Raw genomic sequence first — 21716 nt, 5'->3', positions numbered from 1 at the left:
AAAAAAAAAAAAACGAATACTTGTTTTGCGGTGTCGTAACACACAAGGAAGGCGTGGCGTCCTGCTTCACTGTCACCGTTTAGATCCAAATCTGCTAGCTTCTAGCCAAAATGAGGCAGTTATGCTTCATGACAGCATGCGCGGCTGCGGCCACCGGTGGAGTGTCGTTGGCGATACTCTTCTACTTTCTTCTTCCCTCTGGGGTAAAGTACAACCCTGTTGTTTTTTTGTGCTCTCTCCTGGGTCTGAAATGTTCAATGCGCATGGCCGGAATGTCTGCTGCTGTTATCATGCTGCCACTCAGCAGCACCAATGGTCACTGATGTCAGCAATCATTCAGTAGTCATCCTTTTGTCATCTTAACATTGTAACAATTGTATTGGTGTCTTTTAGCCGGTAGTGACAACAAATTGCACAGGCAATGTTTTTGACTGAACACTAATATGGAAAAGTGACTTTTAGAGTAAAACTACAGAGCCACCTGAAGGCAAAACCGAGCAATGCACATGCTTAGACAATTTTACAGAGTCAACAGAGCCTGGTGTATAGAGGAAGAATATAAACTATACGGCTATAAACGTTTTGGGCACATTATTACATGGTTTTTAGACATAATTATTCAACTTTCTTTTTTGTTGTTGTTTTTTTTAAAACATTTTTGTCACCTTGTTTCACGTAACCCTGTTTCGTCTTTTTTATTTTTATTATAATTTGCTTGCTTGCTTGAGTTTAATGGACATTGTTCTTTTCCTTCTGGTGTGCGCACCTTGGCCAGCTAGGGAGGGGCATTATAATACAGACATTTAATACAGCGATGGAATTATCTTAATGCGTTTGTTATTGTTGTACCATCTGGAGAGGCCAGCCACAGGGCATGTGCAGTATAGCAAGCATACAACATATAACAAGCATTCCCACTGATGGACAATTTAGAGGCTTAAATGAACCTGACGTGCATGTTTTCGGAATGTGGGAGGAACATAGAGTACCCGCAAAAAAAAAAAAAAAAGCATAGAGAGAACCTCGCAAACTCCACACAGGAAGACCGAGCCAAGATTCGAACCCGTGACCTGTCAACTGTGAGGCAGACGTGCTCGCCAGTGATGAGAAAATGTGCCTCAAAATGACATGAAAACTTCAGCCAGAGTCACAGATCGTATCGTTCCAATTTCTTATTTGACAATAGCCTTTTATGAGCTTATGATAATGTAGTGGACTCTGGACCACAGAACCCGTGCATGTGTGATGTGGATTACGGGTCAGCACTGCAGAGCGTCAGCTATTGGATAACTGCAGTTTATCAGTTGAGTCACTGATCCCCTGCCGGCTTTATAAGAGGCTGCAGGGACGAGTAGAGAGCGGAGCCAAAGACACGAAATACGGAAGGAGTTGGATCGCGTTCTTTTTTCTGAGGAGCTCAGTGAAGGGCAGCCATGCGTCTCATAGGCTCCGCTGTCCTGTTCAGTGTCCTGCTGCAGGCTTTGGTAAGACTTCAGTGTGTTAGTTAGTCTGGCAATGGATGGCTTGGAAGAACATCCAATGCAAGAATGCTCTCAAATGCTCCCCATTCATAGACGGATTGTGGCGGTGTGCCGCATTTTCTGACCAGAAAGTGGATATAATGATTCATTTTTAGGTCTTGTCTGCTTAATGAGTCAATAATTTATTTTATTCTATTTCAATTTTGGGTTTAATTGATTTGATCTGATTTTAATATAATTGTAGTGAATTTTTATGTATACTGTACACTGGTCGGTCTTTTTTTTCTGATATGTTTTGAATACACGTTCACGCTGTTCCTTTTAATTTATTGTATTTTAGAAATACAAATACAAAATATATATTTTTAGCCTATGCACTTTATAGCTGTTTCTTTTATTTCACTATATTTTATTATACTTTATAGTGTTTTAGATATCATTTTTATTTAGATGACTATTTTAATTTTAATGTTATTTTTTAGATTTTATTTTAATTGATCTGTTTTATGGATTAATTTATACTTGCAGCTATACTTAATATATTTTTGCCATGCCATTTTGGTGTCTGTTTTATTTTCATGTGTTTTGTTTTAGATTATATGTTTTAATTTCTGATGTGTGCCTTATTCTTAATTTTCATTTCTTTTGGAATCTTTAATGATTTATTTTGTTTTCTTTATTATTTAATTATTTCACTTTATTATTATGAATTATTTACTTTTTCATTGATCTATTTCTATTAGTTTCCATAACTGTTATACAGATACTTATAGTGTCTTTGTTTATTTTTTTGTAACTTTTTTATTTAGCTTTTATTAATAGTTTACTTTCAATTAATTAATTGAATTTTGTTGTTATTGATTTGATCCACTTTTTACATATATTTTGCCACGTATTTTATTATTTTTTAAATATGGCTTTTGATTACTTTATATTTCATTGAATTTTTACTTTACGCATTGTATTTGTTTTTATTTAGATCCATCATTTTTTTTTTTTCATTTTTTTACTTTATTTATATATTTTCGAAATCTACTTCTATTAGTTTCCATATTTGTTGTACATATACATTTGTTTTTACATACTATAGAGAATTGTGTCTAACTTTGGTTATTTATTTTAGTGTTTTTAATAATTATCTTTTATCATTTTTGTTGTTGTATTGCTTTATTTTTCATGTCTTATATTAAATGCTAAATATTCCATCCGGTGAATTTTATTAGGGTGCTCCTATGGCTCACGTGTCTTCCCACAGGGCGCCCCGACAGAGGACTGGAGCTCGGCCACGTCCATTTACGACTTCTCAGCTACCGACATCGACGGCAACGTGGTCTCTCTAGAAAAATACAGGTGAGCCTTCACTTCCATATGAGACCTCCATCTCCAAAGCAATCACCCACATTGTGACTGTGGACATTTTTTTTCCTCAGGGGCAACGTGGTCATCATCACCAACGTGGCGTCCAAATGAGGCAAAACGCCCGTAAACTACTCTCAGTTTGCCGAGATGCACGCCAAGTACGCTGAGAGAGGTTTACGCATCCTCGCCTTCCCTTCCAACCAGTTTGCCAACCAGGTGCGCCAGCTTTGTTCTTGTCTGTGCTGTGATCATTTACCATCTGTGTCATTTCATCCATGTATGACATAATAGACCTCGCCCGGTGGCAACATGGCGCCCGCCATATTGGATTTGGCAGATCTGCCTGTAATAAATTTTTTTTTTTACCTGTACTGTTCATCTGCTTGGTTATGGAAAATTGAGATCTGTATGCAGTGGATATAAAAAGTCTACACACCCTGTTCATATGCTAGGTTTTTGAGATCTAAAAAAAAATGAGAACAATACAAATAATTTCAAAACTTTTACCAGCATTAATTAATGTGGCCAATAACCTGTAACATTCATCCATCCGTCCATCCATTTTCTGAGCCGCTTCTCCTCACTAGGGTCGCGGGCGTGCTGGAGCCTATCCCAGCTGTCATCGGGCAGGAGGCAGGGTGCACCCTGAACTGGTCGCCAGCCAATCGCATGGCACATAGAAACAAACAACCATTTGCACTCACAGTCACGCCTACGGGCAATTTAGAGTCTCCAATTAATGCATGTTTTTGGGATGTGGGAGGAAACCGGAGTGCCCGGAGAAAACCCACGCAGGCACAGGGAGAACATACAAACTCCACACAGGTGGGGCCGGGGATTGAACCCGGGTCCTCAGAACTGTGAGGCTGACGCTCTAACCAGTCGGCCACTGTGCCGCCACCTGTAACATTCAGTTGAAGACATTTCCTTAATCTTTTTGATAACGTAAGTAAAAATACACAACTGAAATAATATGATTGCACAAGTGTGCACACCCTCTTATAACTAATCTTATATGATATAAAAAGGAAAGACAACTTTGATTGGAGGCTGGTTTCACTGGAATTCACAATCAAATGCACGTACGGGAGTTCATAGCATTGGCCATAATATGATGTTATGCCTGAACACAATCAAAAGTCAGAGTTGAGTCTTAACTGTGAAAGGTAAATTGCATGAGGTCTAGCTTTAATTATGAAACAGTTGCTATATATCAGAGCAGCAAATGAATGGAGAAACTTTGCCGATTGGTACACTGTGCCACATGCAATATGGCGGAGACCTTGACGTATGATTCAACGCTCAAGGTGGCATATATGTATAATACATGTCTATGATTTCATCCATATATTTTTTTTTACTTCTCGATTGAAAGGAACCAGGTACTAACGCCGAGATCAAGCAGTTTGCGCTGTCGTACAACGCTCGCTTCGACATGTTCAGCAAGATCGACGTCAACGGGCCCGATGCTCACCCGCTTTGGAAATGGCTGAAGGAGCAGCCCAACGGGAGAGGCTTCCTGGGAAAGTAAGACTCCTTTCCATCACATATTCCATTGACGCTGTCCTTTTGACACACTAAAAAATGTTTTTGAATGTGCCTTTTTTTTTTTTTTTTTTTATCCCTGCAGTGGCATCAAATGGAATTTCACAAAGGTAAATAACAGACACGCGTTGTTCATATCTCTTTATTACCCTTTTACTTTTGCTATGACAAAATAAATTAAAATACAGCGGAAAAAAGGTGACTTCCAAATTGTTTCACATGCTCCTGGAGCTGCCGTTTCATGAGAATTACTCATTCTTGTGTCTTTTTATTGACTTTTGAGGTGTATTTTTCAGAAAACTAAAAATTTTACTATTTTGATTCAGCAAATGACATAAAGACCTTAAAAAATAAAGCAATTAATTGCTGTCTTCTTTTTTTGTAGTTTCTGATCAACAAAGAGGGTCAGGTGGTGAAGCGATATGGGCCCATGGATGATCCAAGCGTACGTATACAAAGAGCTTCAATTTAGGGTGGGGCAATTTAATCAATTGTATTGATGAATTTGAATTTATTGCTTACCTTTTTTTTGTTTTAAGAGATTTTTTGAAAGAAAAAAATACTTTCTTTTGAAAGAGAATTTTGGGGGAAATAGTTTTACGTAAAAAAAAAAGAAGACCAAGAAGAAAAGTAAAAATTACTCATTTGAATATATATATATATATATATATATATATATATATATTATTATTATTTTTTTTTTAAATAAATAATTCTTACAAATACTTTTTTATTAGATTTATGGGGAAGAAATAATTTCTTTGTTAAAAGAATACATTTTGTGGGGAAACTTGATTTATTTTGATTAGATTTTTATTTTTTTCCCCGTCTTCCTTAGTTCAAAGTGAGTCTTTGCTGATGTGCACTCCTTACAATAACAACATGGCTGCGAACAGAACTGCGTTATTTTACAACCCCAATTCCAATGAAGTTGGGACGTTGTGTTAAACATAAATAGAATACAATGGTTTGCAAATCATCTTCAACCTATATTTAATTTAATACACTACAAAAACAAGCTATGTAATGTTCAAACCGATAAACTTTATTGTTTTTAGCAAATAATCATTAACTTAGAATTTTATGGCTGTAACACGTTCCAAAAAAGCTGGGACAGGTGGCAAAGAAGACTGAGAAAGTTGAGGAATGCTCATCAAACACCTGTTTGGAACATCCCACAGGCTAATTGGGAACAGGTGGGTGCCATGATTGGGTATAAAAGGAGCTTCGCTGAATTGCTCAGTCATTCACAAGCAAAGGTGGGGCGAGGTTCACCTCTTTGTGAACAAGTGCGTGAGAAAATAGTCGAACAGTTTAAGGACAATGTTCCTCAACGCACAATTGCAAGGAATTTAGGGATTTCATCATCTACGGTCCATAATATCATCAAAAGGTTCAGAGAATCTGGAGAAATCACTGAATGTAAGCGGCAAGGCGAAAAACCAACATTGAATGCCCGTGACCTTCGATCCCTCAGGCGGCACTGCATCAAAAACCGACATCAATGTGCAAAGGATATAACCACATGGGCTCAAGAACACTTCAGAAAACCAATGTCAGTAAATACAGTTCGGCGCTACATCCGTAAGTGCAACTTGAAACTCTACTATGCAGAGCAAAAGCCATTTATCAACAACACGCAGAAATGCCGCCGGCTTTTCTGGACCCGAGCTCATCTAAGAGGGACTGATGAAACGTGTTCTGTGTTCTGATGAGTCCACATTTCAAATTTTTGGGGAAATTGTGGACGTCGTGTCCTCCGGGCCAAAGAAGAAAAGAACCATCCAGACTGTTATGGACGCAAAGTTCAAAAGCCAGCATCTGTGATGGTATAGGGCTGTGTTAGTGCCAATGGCATGTGTAACTTACACATCTGTGAAGGCACCAGTAATGCTGAAAGGTACATACAGGTTTTGGAGAAACATATGCTGCCATCCAAGCAACGTCTTTTTCATGGACGCCCCTGCTTATTTCAGCAAGACAATGCCAAACCACATTCTGCACATGTTACAACAGCGTGGCTTCGTAGTAAAAGAGTGCGGGTACTAGACTCGCCTGCCTGCAGTCCAGACCTGTCTCCCATTGAAAATGTGTGGCGCATTATGAAGCGTAAAATACGACAGCTGAAGCTGTACATCAAGCAAGAATGGGAAAGAATTCCACCTACAAAGCTTCAACAATTAGTGTCCTCAGTTCCCAAACGTTTATTGAATGTTGTTAAAAGAAAAGGTGACGTAACACAGTGGCAAACGTGACCCTGTCCCAGCTTTTTTGGAACGTGTTGCAGCCATAAAATTCTAAGTTAAGGATTATTTGCTAAAACAATAATGTTTATCATGTTTAACATTAAATATCTTGTCTTTGTATTCAATTAAATATAGGTTGAAGATGATTTGCAAATCATTGTATTCTGTTTTGGCGGCACGCTGGCCGACTGGTTACAGCGTCAGCCTCACAGTTCTGAGGACCCGAGTTCAATCCCCGGCCCCGCCTGTGTGGAGTTTGCATGTTCTCTCCGTGCCTGCGTGGGTTTTCTCCGGGCACTCCGATTTCCTCCCACATCCTAAAAACATGCGTTAATTGGAGACTCTAAATTGCCCGTAGGTGTGACTGTGAGTGTGACTGGTTGTTTGTTTGTATGTGCCCTTGGATTGGCTGGCAACCAGTTCAGGGTGTACCCCGCCTCCTGCCCGATGACAGCTGGGATAGGCTCCAGCACGCCCGCGACCCTCGTGAGGAGAAGCGGCTCAGAAAATGGATGGATGTATTCTGTTTTGATTTATGTTTAACAAAATGTCCCAACTTCATTGGAATTGGGGTTGTACAAAGCAACGTCAGTGTTGTCAACTTGTAGCAACTTTTCCAACCCCTCTTGCAACTATTTTTCCAAAAAGCCACAAGTGACTTCAATTCCTGCTAAGAAACAGATGAAATGAGTGGCGTCATTTTCACATTGTTTTGCATTATGACAAGAAAGGAGCCCAGTGGAAGACAATCACCGAGTCAATCACACTGAACATTGCCAAAGACGGTGGCCGTTTATACATTGCTAAAGCAGTGATTTAGCAACATGTTGCAAACGTTTGACCGCAGTTGTGTGATCCCAAGCTCAAATATTTTGCCAAGATCACCTTGCCAACTCTTGAGAAAAGTGTGTAAGATAACTGGCGGGGGCTCCACGTAACTCTTGGACAACAGACATTAATTTATGAAGAATCATGTTTTAACAAAAGTGGAATTTTTTTCCAAAAGGAAGCTTACTTTCACATTATATGTAAGGGGGAAAAAATAAATCAATTACTATGTGGACATTGATGTAAGTTAATGCTGGGAAAAACTATTTTGAAGCTTGTTTGGTATCATGAGACCTCCCAAAAAGGGTGAAAAAAAATCTCATCTTCTTTTGCTTTTACGCCGCAGCGAAGGGGATAAAATTGATTAAAATAAAAAGTTGTGGATTTTATTTGGAGGCCATATCGCCCAGTCCTACTTCAATGTTCTGCTCTGTTCCCTTTCGTTCATTGTGTAGTTCTTACTGTGGACCTTACTAATTGGATGTGGACTCGTTTTTTTTTTTTGCAGGTGATTGATCAGGATCTTCCTCCGTATCTGAGCGCCTAAATCATCCATACCTCGCTATCTCGCCATTGTCTCATTTGTTTCCGTACTCCGCCTCTCTCTCCCCCTCTCTCTCTCTCTATCTCTGAGCATCGGTCGATAAGGGTTCGGCTCGACCCCGGACGTGTGACGGTCTGCCCGTAAAGCCGTCCGACGGAGAGGGCAGACCCGATGCAATTGGCGTGCAAATCTGCCGGGGACGATCACCAAGCTTTTGTTCATTTTTGTGGCCCGGGGAGAAGGAGACACAGAGAAAACGGATGAAATGTGGCATTGTTTGCATAGCAACACTAGAATTGAGGCTAATGAGCTTCAGTAGTACTGTCATTCAAGTGTAAAGAGAAGTTAACACCTGTCTAATAAAACTGAAATAAAGTACAACTACTCACCCTTTGAAGATGGCTTACAGACATGTAGCCCGTTATGGACAATAAAACCATGCCATTTGTTGGCAAGTGTCTTGTATACCCTTTTCCTCATAGTGCTGATTTAAAAACTGTTGTCCTTTTTGAGCTTGATGTTTCTTTTTTTTTTTTTTTTTTTTTTAAACATAAATGTGCCTGTCCATCACAAATGTGTTTTGTCATTTTTGGGTATTAAAATGAAAAAAGACCAAAACTAATTTGTCACGTGCATAATACAAATAAAATAACAAAAAGACAACCAAATGTTCATTAAATTATTACATTTAATTTCCTTCATGGGATGAATAAATTACCATGCATCTAATAATGTAATATGTGATTTTAAAAAAAATGACTGGATGGCAAAATAAAATTAAATACATAAAGCAAATAGTGCATTTTTTTTCTTTATATTTTTTATATAGACAAAGAGAGACAGATGGTGAGCCATGCACAGTAATTCCCAACCACTGTGCTGTGGCACATTAGTGTGGTGTGAGACTCATTAGGTGTTCTAAGGGAAAATATCTCATTTCACTTAATTGGTCTGAAAATTATTACATATTTACCACAAACTACTGAACACAGAATCTTTGTTCATCTATCTATGCCAGAATTTTTTTTACCTAAAAGTAAAGTACGGACACTGAAGTACTGTCAGTTATATGCAATACTTGTTTGTCATCTATCATTCTTGGAAGTGACAACATAAAAAAATTATGATAAATATCTTGTTTTATCGTTTGCTTATTTTCTCAAAATTCTACCTTTATTCAATTTCTCCTGTACTCATTATTCTCTTTCATTTGGTCCTCTCTTGCACACTCTTAGTTTTTACATTTCTTAATTACATGTTCAATTGGTTTCATTTCATTGTATATACAGTATTTCCTATTTCCCATGTATATATTTGTAATGTTGTTAAAAGTGGAGACAAGATGAAATTTTCGTAGATTGGAGCAAGAAACATGAAGTACACGTATTATGTTATTTTTTTCACGATTTTGAAGACTGTTATATACTGTACATGGTGATTTATTATTATTATTATTTTTAATCATTCAAACTTGGCATGGTTGTTAACAGCACTGTGGTGTGTAATATTTACTGCAGATTGCTCATGTTTACTTTGTAGCGACTTTGAATACAGTAAAAATAGATATTTTTCTGGGTACTTTATTCCGTTATTTCCCACCAGTGGCCTTGGCTCAAAGCTTGGGCAACCGATTCCGAGCATCCGGCTTTCCTCCGCCGCCACCAGGGGGAGTCGCTGAGCCCCAAAGTCCCGAACCAGCCCGCGGTGGTTGAGCCGTCGCAGCCTGACCGTGCAGCAGTGCAGTCGAGCCGGGGAGACTGTGTCCACCGAGCCGCCGTTCCCGGATAACATGTCTTCCGTCCTGATTATCCGCAACATATAAGACTTCTCGTTCCTAATTTTTCGGGGTTCCGACAGTGCGCGTCGTCGCCTACCTGTTTATCCATCGTACCAGCACTTCCCGGAGGCTGAATGGAAGTCGAGGGAGCGGTCGGGCTGTCGGAGGCCAGGGACGGGAGTCCTCTATCCGGGGCCGCATCATCCGATGATGCTGACACGGTCTTCGGGGTTAGCTACGGAATGGACGCCGGAGACATGGGTAGGATGAACGTATACACGTATTCCTGTATTTTATTTGTGGTTTTGTTTCGTTAAGGCTTATTCGCCCTTTTTTTTTTTTTTTTTTTTTTTTTTTAAATCGGATTCTGTGAGGAATTTAAGCAGAAAGCCCCGACTCATCTTTAGCCGCTTAGCTGTGCTAGTAGCTGCTAGCTTAGCCGAGTGGATGAGGAGAGCAGGTGAAACGAGCAAGCATGAGGATTCTTCTTTTTCCTCATTTTGAGCTCATAACAGCATATTTATTTTAACACCACACGTATGAGAAGGTGTTCCGCCGTAAATGGGCCTGAATAACTTAAATACAGAGGATTTCTGAGCACCTTCAAACCAAAGAGGAATTCATACTGTTGTGTACGGGGTGGGCTGAATTTTGTTTTTCATAAATAGGTTGGCATCTTCTCCTTCCTTAGTTCCCATCCATCTTTCCTTTGCTGAAATGTACCTCCTGCCTTCCTTCCTTTGTTCCTACTTCCGCTCCTTCCTTTCTGACCTCTTTCATAACTTTCTTCCCATCAGACCCACCTTTTCCAGGCATTTTTGCCTTCCTTCCTTACTTCCTGCCTTCCTTTTGTCACACCTGTTTTTTTATTCATGCATCCTTAAATTCTTCCTTCCTTGCTTAAACCTACTTTGCTTCCTCCTTTCTTCCTTCCTTCCTTCCTTCCTTCCTTCCTTCCTTCCTTCCTTCCTTCCTTCCTTCCTTCCTTCCTTCCTTCCTTCATTCATTCATTCCTTCCATCACACCTGTTTTTTATCCATGCATGCTTTTTTCACTTAAAACTACCTTTCTCCCTTCCAGATCCTATGTTGGTTGTCGATTCTGATGCGCCAATTCTGCTGTACTTTTGTGTAAGAGACAAAAAAGTAAAAAAATTGCCAGGTCAACTTCTTTGTACACAGTGACAACACGGGGGGTTGAAAGCTGTGTTGTGTTGAAAGCAACTGTCTTTGTGCGTCAACTGTATTATACGTCATACCAGATGCTGGCACTGATTTCGTTTAATTACTGTATGTGATTGCGGGAGGGCGTGTTGCTCTGTGAAAGTCGGGCCAGAGTCCCGCTTCTTTTGTGTTCTCTGTGAAAGAAGGCTTAGATGGCGACTCTGATACACCGATTTTGCTGTTTCTTTGTGTTGGAGCCAAAGAGGTGAAAATTGACAGGTTGACTTTGTCCGCATGTCCTGTGTTGGTGCCGTTTATACAGAATTATGGAAAATACCAGCATTTGTCATATAAGTACTGAATTCTTGTTAACGTTTTGATCATATTTTCCCAGATATTGTTGGTCAAATTCCAGTTGTTGGGTTTAACACAGGAGCAGTAAGCAATGATCACAGTCATCATCCACTGACAGGAGTGTGCTTGGTAGAAATTAGTTTAAATGTCAGGTGCTGAGGCCCTAAGAGCTCGATTGAGTTTGCTTAATGTCACATCTAGTGCAGTGTAATCATAGGCTACAGTGTTGAGCTCAGCTGCCCCCAATGTAAAAACTTGGTGTTTAAATACTGTAATTTCTCGTGTATAATGCGCACCCCCCGCCCCAAAAAAATTGTCAGTCAATAGTGCGCATTTTACATAGGATTAGGGGAAAATGGAATTATTATTTTTTTTTTTAAATATAACTGATGACTGAACAACAACCATCATTAATTTCTTTGTGGTTATGTTTTGTTTACTGATAATACTTTTCTGAAATGCTTGACCGTTTAATTTGAATCCCATTAAAATCAAATTAAATGTGTTTTTCCTGGTCCTTAATTTTTTCTTGAAAGAATTGTACCTATTTTACAAAATCTGCCTGGGTAATCAAACATATGAGCACAATGTGTGGTTTCTAATTTACAAAATAAAATTAAAAAAGGATTACATGTTCAAATAAAGTGCTTAACTTCAGAATAATTATTTGAAAAAACCTAACAAAATACAGATAATACTTCATGTTTTAATCATATGGGTAGAAGCAAAATCATGCATTGTAAAAATGCATTATACATAGGTAGAAGGGTTTTCCAGAATTTTGAGGTCAACTTTGGGTGTGCATTTTATACATGGGTGCGCATTACACACGATAAATTACTGTATGTGTATTTGGAGCAGCTGCAATCTTCCAACATAACAAAATAACATTTTCACATTGTCGTGTAAAGACAAGCTAACTACTGTAGTGTATGGTAAAATTAAAAAATAAAAGTACCCACTCTTTAGAGACTCCTGACAGACACGTAATGAGAGAAAACAGGAAGCTACATTAGCATCATCAACAGGAAGCTACATTAGCATCACCAGACTTATTCAATTATTATTCAAATTAATTCTTAATTAATTTGAATAATAATTGAATAAGTCTGGGCGTCCCTGCTAAAGCTACTGCCGCTGCGACCCGACCTCGGATAAGCGGTAGAAAATGGATGGATGGATGGAATAATTTCATAATTTAAAATTTTAATTAATTATTTTTCAGCTTTAACTACAGTAGTAGGGTTGGGCATCGAGTCTTGAGAATCGGTTGGAACCAGGACAAACATTCCCATTGTCCCAGAATCTTTCCAATTTAAAAATTTCGGTTGCTTGTTTGGATGCCTATAGTCCGCCCACACCGACAAAGAAGAAGTGCACATACGCATGAGGAAGAGTGTGTGTGTCTTCGTGTCCAACAGTGTTCACGGCGGCAATCAAAAGTGTGTCTTAATTTTGTTAAATTAAATGACCTGTCACCTCAGTGCAACACTTGCCATAAGATTATATTGCCCAAAGGAGGTTGCACGACATGGAGAGGTAAAAGTGCCCCGTTTTTGATGTACTTCCTCCTACTCTGAGCCTCAACCTCCAACGCGCTGCGCTGAACTTCACTAAAGTCATCATCGGAAGAGTAAAACAATAAAATGCGTCTAATGCCAACATTGAGGCAGCTAACACGTTAAACTGTGACTAAAACAGTGGCTCAACTCAGACCAGCTAACAATAGGTTATGTATTTTCTATACCAAGCGAGCGTGAACACTGCAGGGGATTCGGAACCGGAATCGTTGAAATTCCAATGATGGTTTGGGTGATGTTTCCACAATGTTACCAAAGAGAATGGGGGCGAGAGTGTTGAAGAATGGTGATGTCGTCGGTAAAGAATTGCTTTGGGAAATACTTCTTGCCGTCTGGTGAACCCACTTACACAAAATACGACATTGAGTAGGACATGCTTCTTTTTATTGATGGCAGAGAGCTTTTCTAGCTATGCAAAGACATACAATTTACAAGTAAAATAGCAACAAAACTTTGCCCCATGAAGAAAGACAAAATTGTTCCAGAAGCAAAATTGGTTTCCTCCGCTTTATTCTCCTTGTCAAGGTCCGATTTGTGGAGCTTGTCAAGCTTTAAAGAGTGAAAGCTTACTGCAGATTGCTCTTGTTGTTTTGTTTCTAAATGCTGAACCAATCCTGAACTGTTTGTCTTTTCACCTTTTAATAGAAAGATTTGGAGAAGCAACTTTTCAAAAATAACTACAGTAATATAAAAAATAAACAATATTATTGCTTGATGGATTGTTTAAATTCCAGTTGAAGAATTTCAAAGCGGCCCTTGCACCCTTTGATTTTTCTGCATGCGGCCCTTGGAGAAAAAAAGTTTGGACACCACTGCTTTACATTCTATGAAATTGTGTTACTGCTGTATGTTTTTATGAAGTACAATTCTAAAGAGTGCTTTTATTTTTATTATTTTGGGGGTGTTTTTTGGGGCGCCGAAATGGATTAATGGCATTTCACTTCATTTTACTGGTGAAAGATCATTTGAGTAATGAGTGTTTTGAGGTACAGGCATCGTCATGGAACAAATTAAACTTATAAGTCAAGGCGCAATTGTAACTGCATCTTCTTCTTTCTTACTCTATGGTGACATTTTTCTCGACAAGTGTCCTTCTACCGCAGACACAGTTGTGATGTTAGAAGCTCACTGAGCTGAAGTCACGTGAGATTTGCTGATATCTTGCACGATGTCATACATGAACATAATTTGAAGTCTGTTTTTGAGGCATATTTTTGTACTTTCTTGTTGTTATTTTACTTCAAGGAGGCAATGAAGTGCTTGATTAAGTCCTTGCGCCTTTGCTTTTTTTTTTTTTTTTCCTCCCCACCGTACGATAGGAGGCCTGTCAGAATTGCTGACAGAAGCAGAAAATGCCAGTTCCATCTGCTCTGTCCTGATGTGTCCCTTTTGCTGTTGCATGTACACTCTCTCTCCATCCCTTCCTAACGCTTTCCCGGATTGTATCAGTAACATTTGGAGCTTCAGCCAGGATGTTTGACGTCATGAAAGGACGTAGTGGATGACGCAGTTGACTTAACATCTTGCTTTTAGATTCAAGAGAAGGGTGTGTGTGCGTGCGATAGAAGCTCGGGTGATATTTTAATCTAATATAAATACGGTGCTACCTGGATTTACGAGTGACCCGACTTAGTGATTTTTGTGATACAAGACGTCGCTCTGTATTAAGAGCAGTAAATTGTGGCAGTGAACTACACAACAAGCAGCAGATAGTGAACTAACCTTCCAAAAATAGGTGAAGTGCTTGGAGTTTTTACATAAAACAAAGAGAATTATGTGTATTTAATCAAACCATCCATCCAAAGTCCGCTAGCCTAACGCTAACATACATTGCTAAAGTCTATAGACAGGTTAACAAAAGTAGCCTTGATAGTCATAACCATCTACGTAACGAATATTTGAACACAAACAGTGCAACTTACTGAGTTTAGAAGAGACCGTCTTCTTCGTATATAAGTACTATTTATGCCCCCTGTTGGCCAAGGCATGCACACCAGAAGGAGTAGAACAATGTCAATGGGCATTAAAACATAAAATCATGACGCACAAACTGTTTAGTTATTCAGATTCTATTATATTATCACTGAATGTTTTTATACAGTGCAATTATATATATGTTGTAAGTTGTGTAAAATAATTGATAGATATTTTTTACACGACAGGAAAGTTTCTCTGATTGTTCCAAACTTTTATTTCCATATCAGTGCCATGAGGAAGTAGTCCACACCCAATACTGCCAACACAAGTACTATAAACTGGGAGTCTCAGGGGAGAAGTCTCATTAAATGGAAATAACTAATTAGTGTGCCATCATAGCACCCTATTGGCCATTTTAAATGTACTCTAGTTGTCCCTTGGTGTGGTCCATTTGCACAGGTATGAACACAGTAAACCAATTCTGGTGCAAACCAAATCATCTAGTCTCAGCGTGCAGTGACGTGAAAGGCATCCAGCCTCAGTCCGCTACTGTCAAGGTTGTTTTTACCTTGAACTGCAACATTAGCAAGATCATGGGCAGATATCAGGATGAAGCGAGGTGTTATTGATATGGAAATAGTCCACTCGAAAGCCATTAGGCGTACATGGCATGGAACAGATTAGACTATTGACTTAACGGACATGTATTTGGTTTAGCTTGTGGCAATTAGCATCCATTCATCCATAGCAGCCTGTCTTCTTTTCACCACGCAAACAAGGATAATTCGCTGGAGTGGATCCTTTTAAAGTGCACTTGGTTTTCTGGTGTGTTGTAGCCTGGTGCAGGTAATGATCAATGTTCTAAACAGACACCAGTTTCACTCCATTTGGTTTTTATTTGTGCTGCTTGATTCGCTTATCACTCGCAAAACATTCTTCCTGTTTACATTTTTTTGACCAATATGAGAAGAGAGCAATGTCACGTAGTTTGTTGCCTTGGATTTTGGTACGCTTGGAATTTTTACCGTGTGAACACAGACCAAACCAGGCGGCACACGTTGTTTACAAACCATCCACAGATTCGGACCAGAGAAATAAGACTGCAATCTGTGAAAGCACCTTGTGTTGGTGACTCGGTTAATAGGTGTAAGATCAACAAATTAGAAATCTGGGTCTGTTATTCTGTTGTATGAAGGGCATCATGTGGATACATAGGTTAATTGTAACTTTTGCGTAAATTTATTGGAAGAGCATTTATTTTGTTCTCCTTGTCACCATATGTCAATGGTATAGAAAGAAGAACAAAGGTAAATTAGTTCTAATTAAAGACCCACTAGAGTCATTTTTGTGTTGTTGTTTTTTTCTAAATACCTCAAATGTGTTTGAAGGTAAGTGCTGAAAATGTGCAAAAACATCTAGTTCTGAATTGTTGCGATATAGCTTTAGACAGTTTTTCACCATCTCAGTTGTTCAGATTTTTTTGGGCTTGGCCAAAACGGGGGCGTGGTGACACAACCGTGGAACAGCATGAGTCAGCCCTCCCGCATTATAGGAATACCGATCGCCATCTGTGGCAATTCACCGTAACTGCGAGTTACTCAGTAATAATAACTTTGCCGATTTCTACCACCGCTATATTGTTGAGTTAGCCATCATGCTATGCATACAACCCGAAAAAGGCATCTTCCCAGAAGCGTTTTGTGTTATTTGGACTACGGTGCCTGTTTTGGTGACCAGCGTGTGGCCTCAGCTGCGAGGTGACGGCGAGTTGGACCACAGTGGACGGCTCCACTGTGAAGTCGCCTACTACTAGCGACTAGGCTAGTACTTGCTTAGTACCGGCATTGGGTCCGTCCAGTACGCCACAGCTGGCTTCATGCGCCGCACGTAGATCCACATAACAGAGAGACTTACGGGAAAGTTGACTGTTTATTATGTTCACTAGCCTGCAAGCTAATGAGTGAAGGCGCTTGCTCCACCGCGGCGGGGTCGTCCCAAACATCAGTGTCTTGCTTGGAGTTCTTGTGTGTGTGGCTCACCACCTAACAGAGACACGGGAAAGTTAACTGTATAAACCATAACCACAGTGGTACCTGTTATTCAGCCGGTAGCTGACTCAGACACTTGAGCAAACATTTGATTGGCAGGTAAAGGGCTGTCTCCCGCGGCTTCAGCGGACACACCCACACAGTCCTGCAGCTCGAGGATAGGCCTTATTTTTCATGATTTCAGAGCCTTATTTTACATACATAATGATATATATTTTTTTTTATCATGAATTTTTTTTATTCATTCAAATTTGACAGGCTTTTTAAAGACAATCATCTCTCTAGTGTGTCAAATTTACAATACATTTTTTGCTCAGTTCAGTGGGCCTTGAAGCAAAATTGTTTATTTCCCACAGTGGTCGGGAATCTCTGTGTGCGTGTGTATCCGTGCAGCATGTTTCTGTGCAGGTATGAGGCGCTTGGCAGTGTGAGCAGATTATATCCGCCTCACTCACTGCACCAAGGTTCTGCTCTCAACAATAACACACTGTTAAGTCCAGTGCGCATCCATCCATCCACGCTCCTCTCTGATGTCTGTAAAAGGACATTTCTTTCCGTTGCTGACAGTTTTGGGAGGATCAGTAAAGCTCGGAATGAAAAAAAACTAAAATAAGAGACAGAGCGCTGCCTGTGTGTCCTTTGGTCGGGAGGGCTGAGCTGATTTGACCTCTTTCCTTAGAGAAAAGGGTGATGCCAACTCTGTCAGTCCAAGGACACAGTCCAAGACGTCCCCAAGCGCCCTGGTGATGTGTCACAGTCATACACACTATTGTCCGACTTCAGTAGTGTAATTTTAGTAGTGAGGCAACCTTGCGGGAAACAGTCAAAAGTATGAAATGTTGAATGGGGAAAAAGTAGCTCTATCTGGTCAACAAATGTACAAATTAACATTTGAAAGCCTCTTGTCCAAATAGTAGTTTCTTAAGTAGAAACGACTTTTCCTAAATGTGGGGTTAAAATGGCTTTGCCACTTGTTTTAAAATGTTTAAACCTCAACATTGCAATTATTTTTTGCTGCCAATCATTGACCCATCCCTTGGGCTAATATTAATGATCAAATACTCCTTGCAATTTATTTAATATGAATAGCTTTGTGTAGTTATGTAAGCATACCAGCTAGGGATGTTCGATCAAATTTTTTTGGTTGAGTCTCTTAATTTGGAGTATTGACGGATGCCGAGTCCGAGCCAATACCTATGCATTCAAATGAGAGAGAGTAAATCGCTAAATAGATAGATTTGAGCGCATTTGATTTCTTCCATACTAATAATAGATTAACGTTGTTATTTAGAAGTGCGTCTCAATTAAATGACTCAATGCTGCCTATCCCAGCTATCTACGGGCGAGAGGCGGGGTACACCCTGAACTGGTCGCCAGCCAATCGCAGACGATTGATCAATTGCCTTGTCAAATTGCATCCAATGGGCCACAAGTTTGCTTGTCCCAAAATAATTCACCCTCATTAGACTTCTATTTGAAGGTAAGTCGTTTAAATGCGTCACATTTGATAACCTGTCGATCATTGAACTCTGGTGGTGCCACTCAGTGAACTGTTTAACGATACGGTTCCCTCCTGTGATCTATGCGGCTTTGCACACTAAGTTTAGTTTGTAGTATTTTTCGTCTTTCCCGGACTGTCGACTGTGTAAGCAGTTTTCACAGCTCACTTGGAAAGAATTCATCCGGCTAACGTACAACAATGGACGAAACCAGCAAAGCAATCCACGTTTCTTCAATATCAAATGAGTGATTGTAAATAATATATATATATATATATATACTCCGTACCTCGTTTTCCTTAACAAGGTGTGGAAGTACGCAAAAGTTTGTGGCCATTTCGAACACAAGCTTTGATGACAATGGTGCCGCCAAAGCAGACGCACAGACTTTTCTCCATGGAACCAGCTCTGGGGAAAGCACATCTTTTTATCTGATATTCATCATCTGAAAATTATGTAATCTGCCCCTATTTCCAATTTTATGATAGTATCACGACAACTCTTATACTTGCCTTTCATGGGTTAAAAACCGCAAAAATAAAATTCATATTTGATATGTGTATTTCAGGCTGAAGTATATAGACTCCTTTAAATCTTAATCTATAATCTTAATATATAATTCCGTCCCCCGTCCCCCACCACCAGCTGCAGACAGCAATCTTTTTTATAAGGTCGGCTAGCTTCCCTGTCGCCAAAGGCCGACCACTCCAATAGCTACACACGCGCACGCACATTCAATGTATGATCCAAAGGGTGTGAATCGCTTTGACAGTAGAGGACAACACAGCTTTGGCCCGCTGCACATCGGGAATATAGAGAGGAACATACTAAGTTAGTAGCGAAAATATCATATTGCAAATTACACCTACTTCCTACTCCTACTCCCTATTAAATACTCCACCTTGTTGTTCTTGTCCTAATGGATGTGTGCATTCTGGAGGCTCACAGCACTTTGAACCAATTGTTTTCTCCTGGCAAGAAAACTGATGACAAATCGATAGCCGCAGCTCCATCACCCTGACAAGATAATAAACAATCACCTCAATGACAGCTCCTTACTTAGCTCGTCCTCAGGGAGTCTCTTCTATCGAGCCGTTCTTGTGGCACGTTAGTGTTAAGTCCATTTTTTTATTATTCATGCAGGCTCACACGTGAATGAGCAGACTGAGCCAGGGATCAACAAGTGATACGATTGACAGATCAGCTTGTATAGTGACCAACAACCGTCACATTTACGCCTATCGTTATCTTCAAAATGCTGTATGTGGATGTGTGCTGTGCTTACTGTGTAGCTGTTGTGTTGATTACTCTCCGCTGTAACACGGTTCCAGACAGACTTCTGTTAAAAGTGCATAGCACCACCTACCTAAGCATTTATTCTTCTGGTGTTTCGGTACTCTACAGTGCATATTAGCTTAGCGGTTAGCATGGCTTCTCCGTCTTCTCCTGTGACTTACTCCTCTTCTTCCTTTTGTGGTAACAGTACTTGCCAGAAGTGTAGCTAATTTGCTGCCATGGAGTGCGAGGATTAGTGACTCTACACTATGAAAGGACAGTGTTTAGCAGCACTAGCTAGCCAGCCGCAGTTTGTAGCTGGTGCGGACTGGGAGCAAATTAGTTTAGAGTCTAGCATTTCCCCACTAGTTCTGAGCAACTGGGAAAGAAGGGAGGATGGGTGACTGTTTGATGTGGATGGAACGTTTTTTTGGGGGGGGAGTGGGGAATTGATTTAAAAACAAAACACTGCTTTCAGCGTCACGGACAGATGCGCTCGAAGCCATTTTCACACTGAGGCAGATATGATGATGTCCACCATCCATTATCTACACCGCTTATCCTCAATAGTGTCGCGGGTATGCTGGAACTTATCTGCGGGCAGGAGGCGGGGTACACCCTGAACTGGTTGCCAGCCAATCGCAGGGCACATATAAACAAACAAGCAGTCGCACTCACATTCATACCTATGGACAATTTAGGGTCTTCAATTAACCTACCGTGCATGTTTTTAGGATGTGGGAGGAAACCGGAGTGGCCGGAGAAAACCCACGCAGGCACGGGGAGAACATGCAAACTCCACACAGGCGGGGCCGGGATTTGAACCCCGCTTCTCAGAACTGGGAGGCAGATTTGCTAACCAGTCGTCCACCGTGCCGCCATATGATGATGTAATCAACAAATATTTCCTTGATTGGTTGGATGAGTGCAAATCTATACCGTAGGCCAAATTTATGCTATACTGTATATACCATGTATACTGCGCCCCCTTACAAGCAAGTAGTGTACTGCCTTTTGTCTCAGTTGCTTTAAGATGGATTGATTAATCAAATGTAATGCTGATCCTTAAAAACGACTCACCCTTTGAAGTATCTCTGGTAATCTTTATAGTCCATTCAATTGTATTTGTGCATGTGATTGATTTATAATTGATTTGTATTGCTCATGTTGTACTGAGCAGCCTGGCCTTTCCCTATGTCGTAAGAATGCATTTAAGTACAAAGACTGCTAGGCTAACTGTTAGCTTATCTGGTAACTACATACAGTAGAAGCTGCAAACTCTTCTCCTTGTTATTTAAATTGTGGTAAATGACTTGTGAGAGACACCATACACAAGTATTTATTTCCATTGTAAATATTGACCAGGTTTACGTTGACAATTGTCAGCTCTGACTGTTTTACCAGTAGATTTGGACGGAAAAAAATCCACACCCAACACCAGAGGATAATCGCTCAGGATTATCTTTTAGAGTCATCCAACAATACAGCCTTTGCTGACTTGCTGAAAGCAGGGAAAAATGCTCAAATTTGGCCTGATTGTTGGAATGTGTGTACTCTCTTCCCCTCACGCACTCGATTACCTACGCATGCATACATATTGTGGCACAACCACAGTCAGATGCATAACATACACTGTCAAGCATGCCCAATTGACCTGAAGTTCACAGCCAATTGCACGCCATCTTTCATATGGAAACACAAACACAAACAAACATCAGGATGAAATGGAAAAGCGGTCGACCCTGTCAACATCTACAAATTCACAACATTCTTTCATTTTTCCATTTCATCAAATTTGAGCATGACTACGATTGCACGTGTGTGTGTGTGTGCCTTGGCGTGTTCGTCCATGTGTGACCGTGTATGACAGTGGGAAATTGAAGGAGAGCGTGAGGAAGAAGAAGAAGAAGAAGAGGAGGAGGAGGAGGAGGGGTGGAAAACAGGCTCTGCTGTTGCCTGGTCACATGAGCGGTCCACGAGAGGCAGACAGAAAGGCTGCACAACTCAAGCTGCTGCTGCGCTTACACATCCATGCGTTGCATTATTCACCTCATTTGACTCACCCTAATTTCTCAAATAGTCTCTCCAATAGACGATGTG

At 40.2% G+C, this 21716-nt stretch overlaps 2 protein-coding genes across 9 annotated transcripts in view; both read left to right on the top strand.

Moving 5' to 3' along the window:
• Positions 1 to 45: 45 nt before the first annotated feature.
• On the top strand, positions 46 to 8384 carry gpx4a (glutathione peroxidase 4a). Of its 3 annotated transcripts, none has more exons than XM_061684838.1 (7): positions 46 to 203; positions 2737 to 2831; positions 2912 to 3056; positions 4216 to 4367; positions 4471 to 4495; positions 4771 to 4830; positions 7968 to 8384. In XM_061684838.1, the coding sequence occupies exons 1-7, from the start codon at positions 111 to 113 to the stop codon at positions 8004 to 8006; spliced, it is 609 nt and encodes a 202-aa protein (XP_061540822.1). In that variant the 5' UTR covers positions 46 to 110; the 3' UTR covers positions 8007 to 8384. The 3 variants fall into 3 exon arrangements, with proteins under 3 accessions (XP_061540822.1, XP_061540821.1, XP_061540823.1); XM_061684837.1 differs by having other exon boundaries at positions 123 to 203; positions 2705 to 2831; XM_061684839.1 differs by lacking the exon at positions 46 to 203 and adding an exon at positions 1166 to 1484.
• Positions 8385 to 9719: 1335 nt separating this feature from the next.
• The window catches only part of pip5k1ca (phosphatidylinositol-4-phosphate 5-kinase, type I, gamma a), a 34671-nt gene continuing 22674 nt past the window's right edge, over positions 9720 to 21716 (top strand). For all 6 annotated transcript variants that reach the window (XM_061683913.1, XM_061683912.1, XM_061683909.1 and 3 more), the window contains exon 1: positions 9720 to 10041. In XM_061683913.1, coding sequence (XP_061539897.1) covers positions 9915 to 10041 — 127 coding nt within the window. In that variant the 5' untranslated portion in view covers positions 9720 to 9914. The remainder of the gene's footprint in view (positions 10042 to 21716) is intronic.

The sequence above is a fragment of the Phycodurus eques genome, chromosome 8, assembly GCF_024500275.1.
Source record: "Phycodurus eques isolate BA_2022a chromosome 8, UOR_Pequ_1.1, whole genome shotgun sequence".
NCBI lineage: Eukaryota > Metazoa > Chordata > Actinopteri > Syngnathiformes > Syngnathidae > Phycodurus > Phycodurus eques.
The sequence above is the reverse complement of the archived record's forward strand: the minus strand, read 5'-3'. Positions and strand labels throughout refer to the sequence as shown.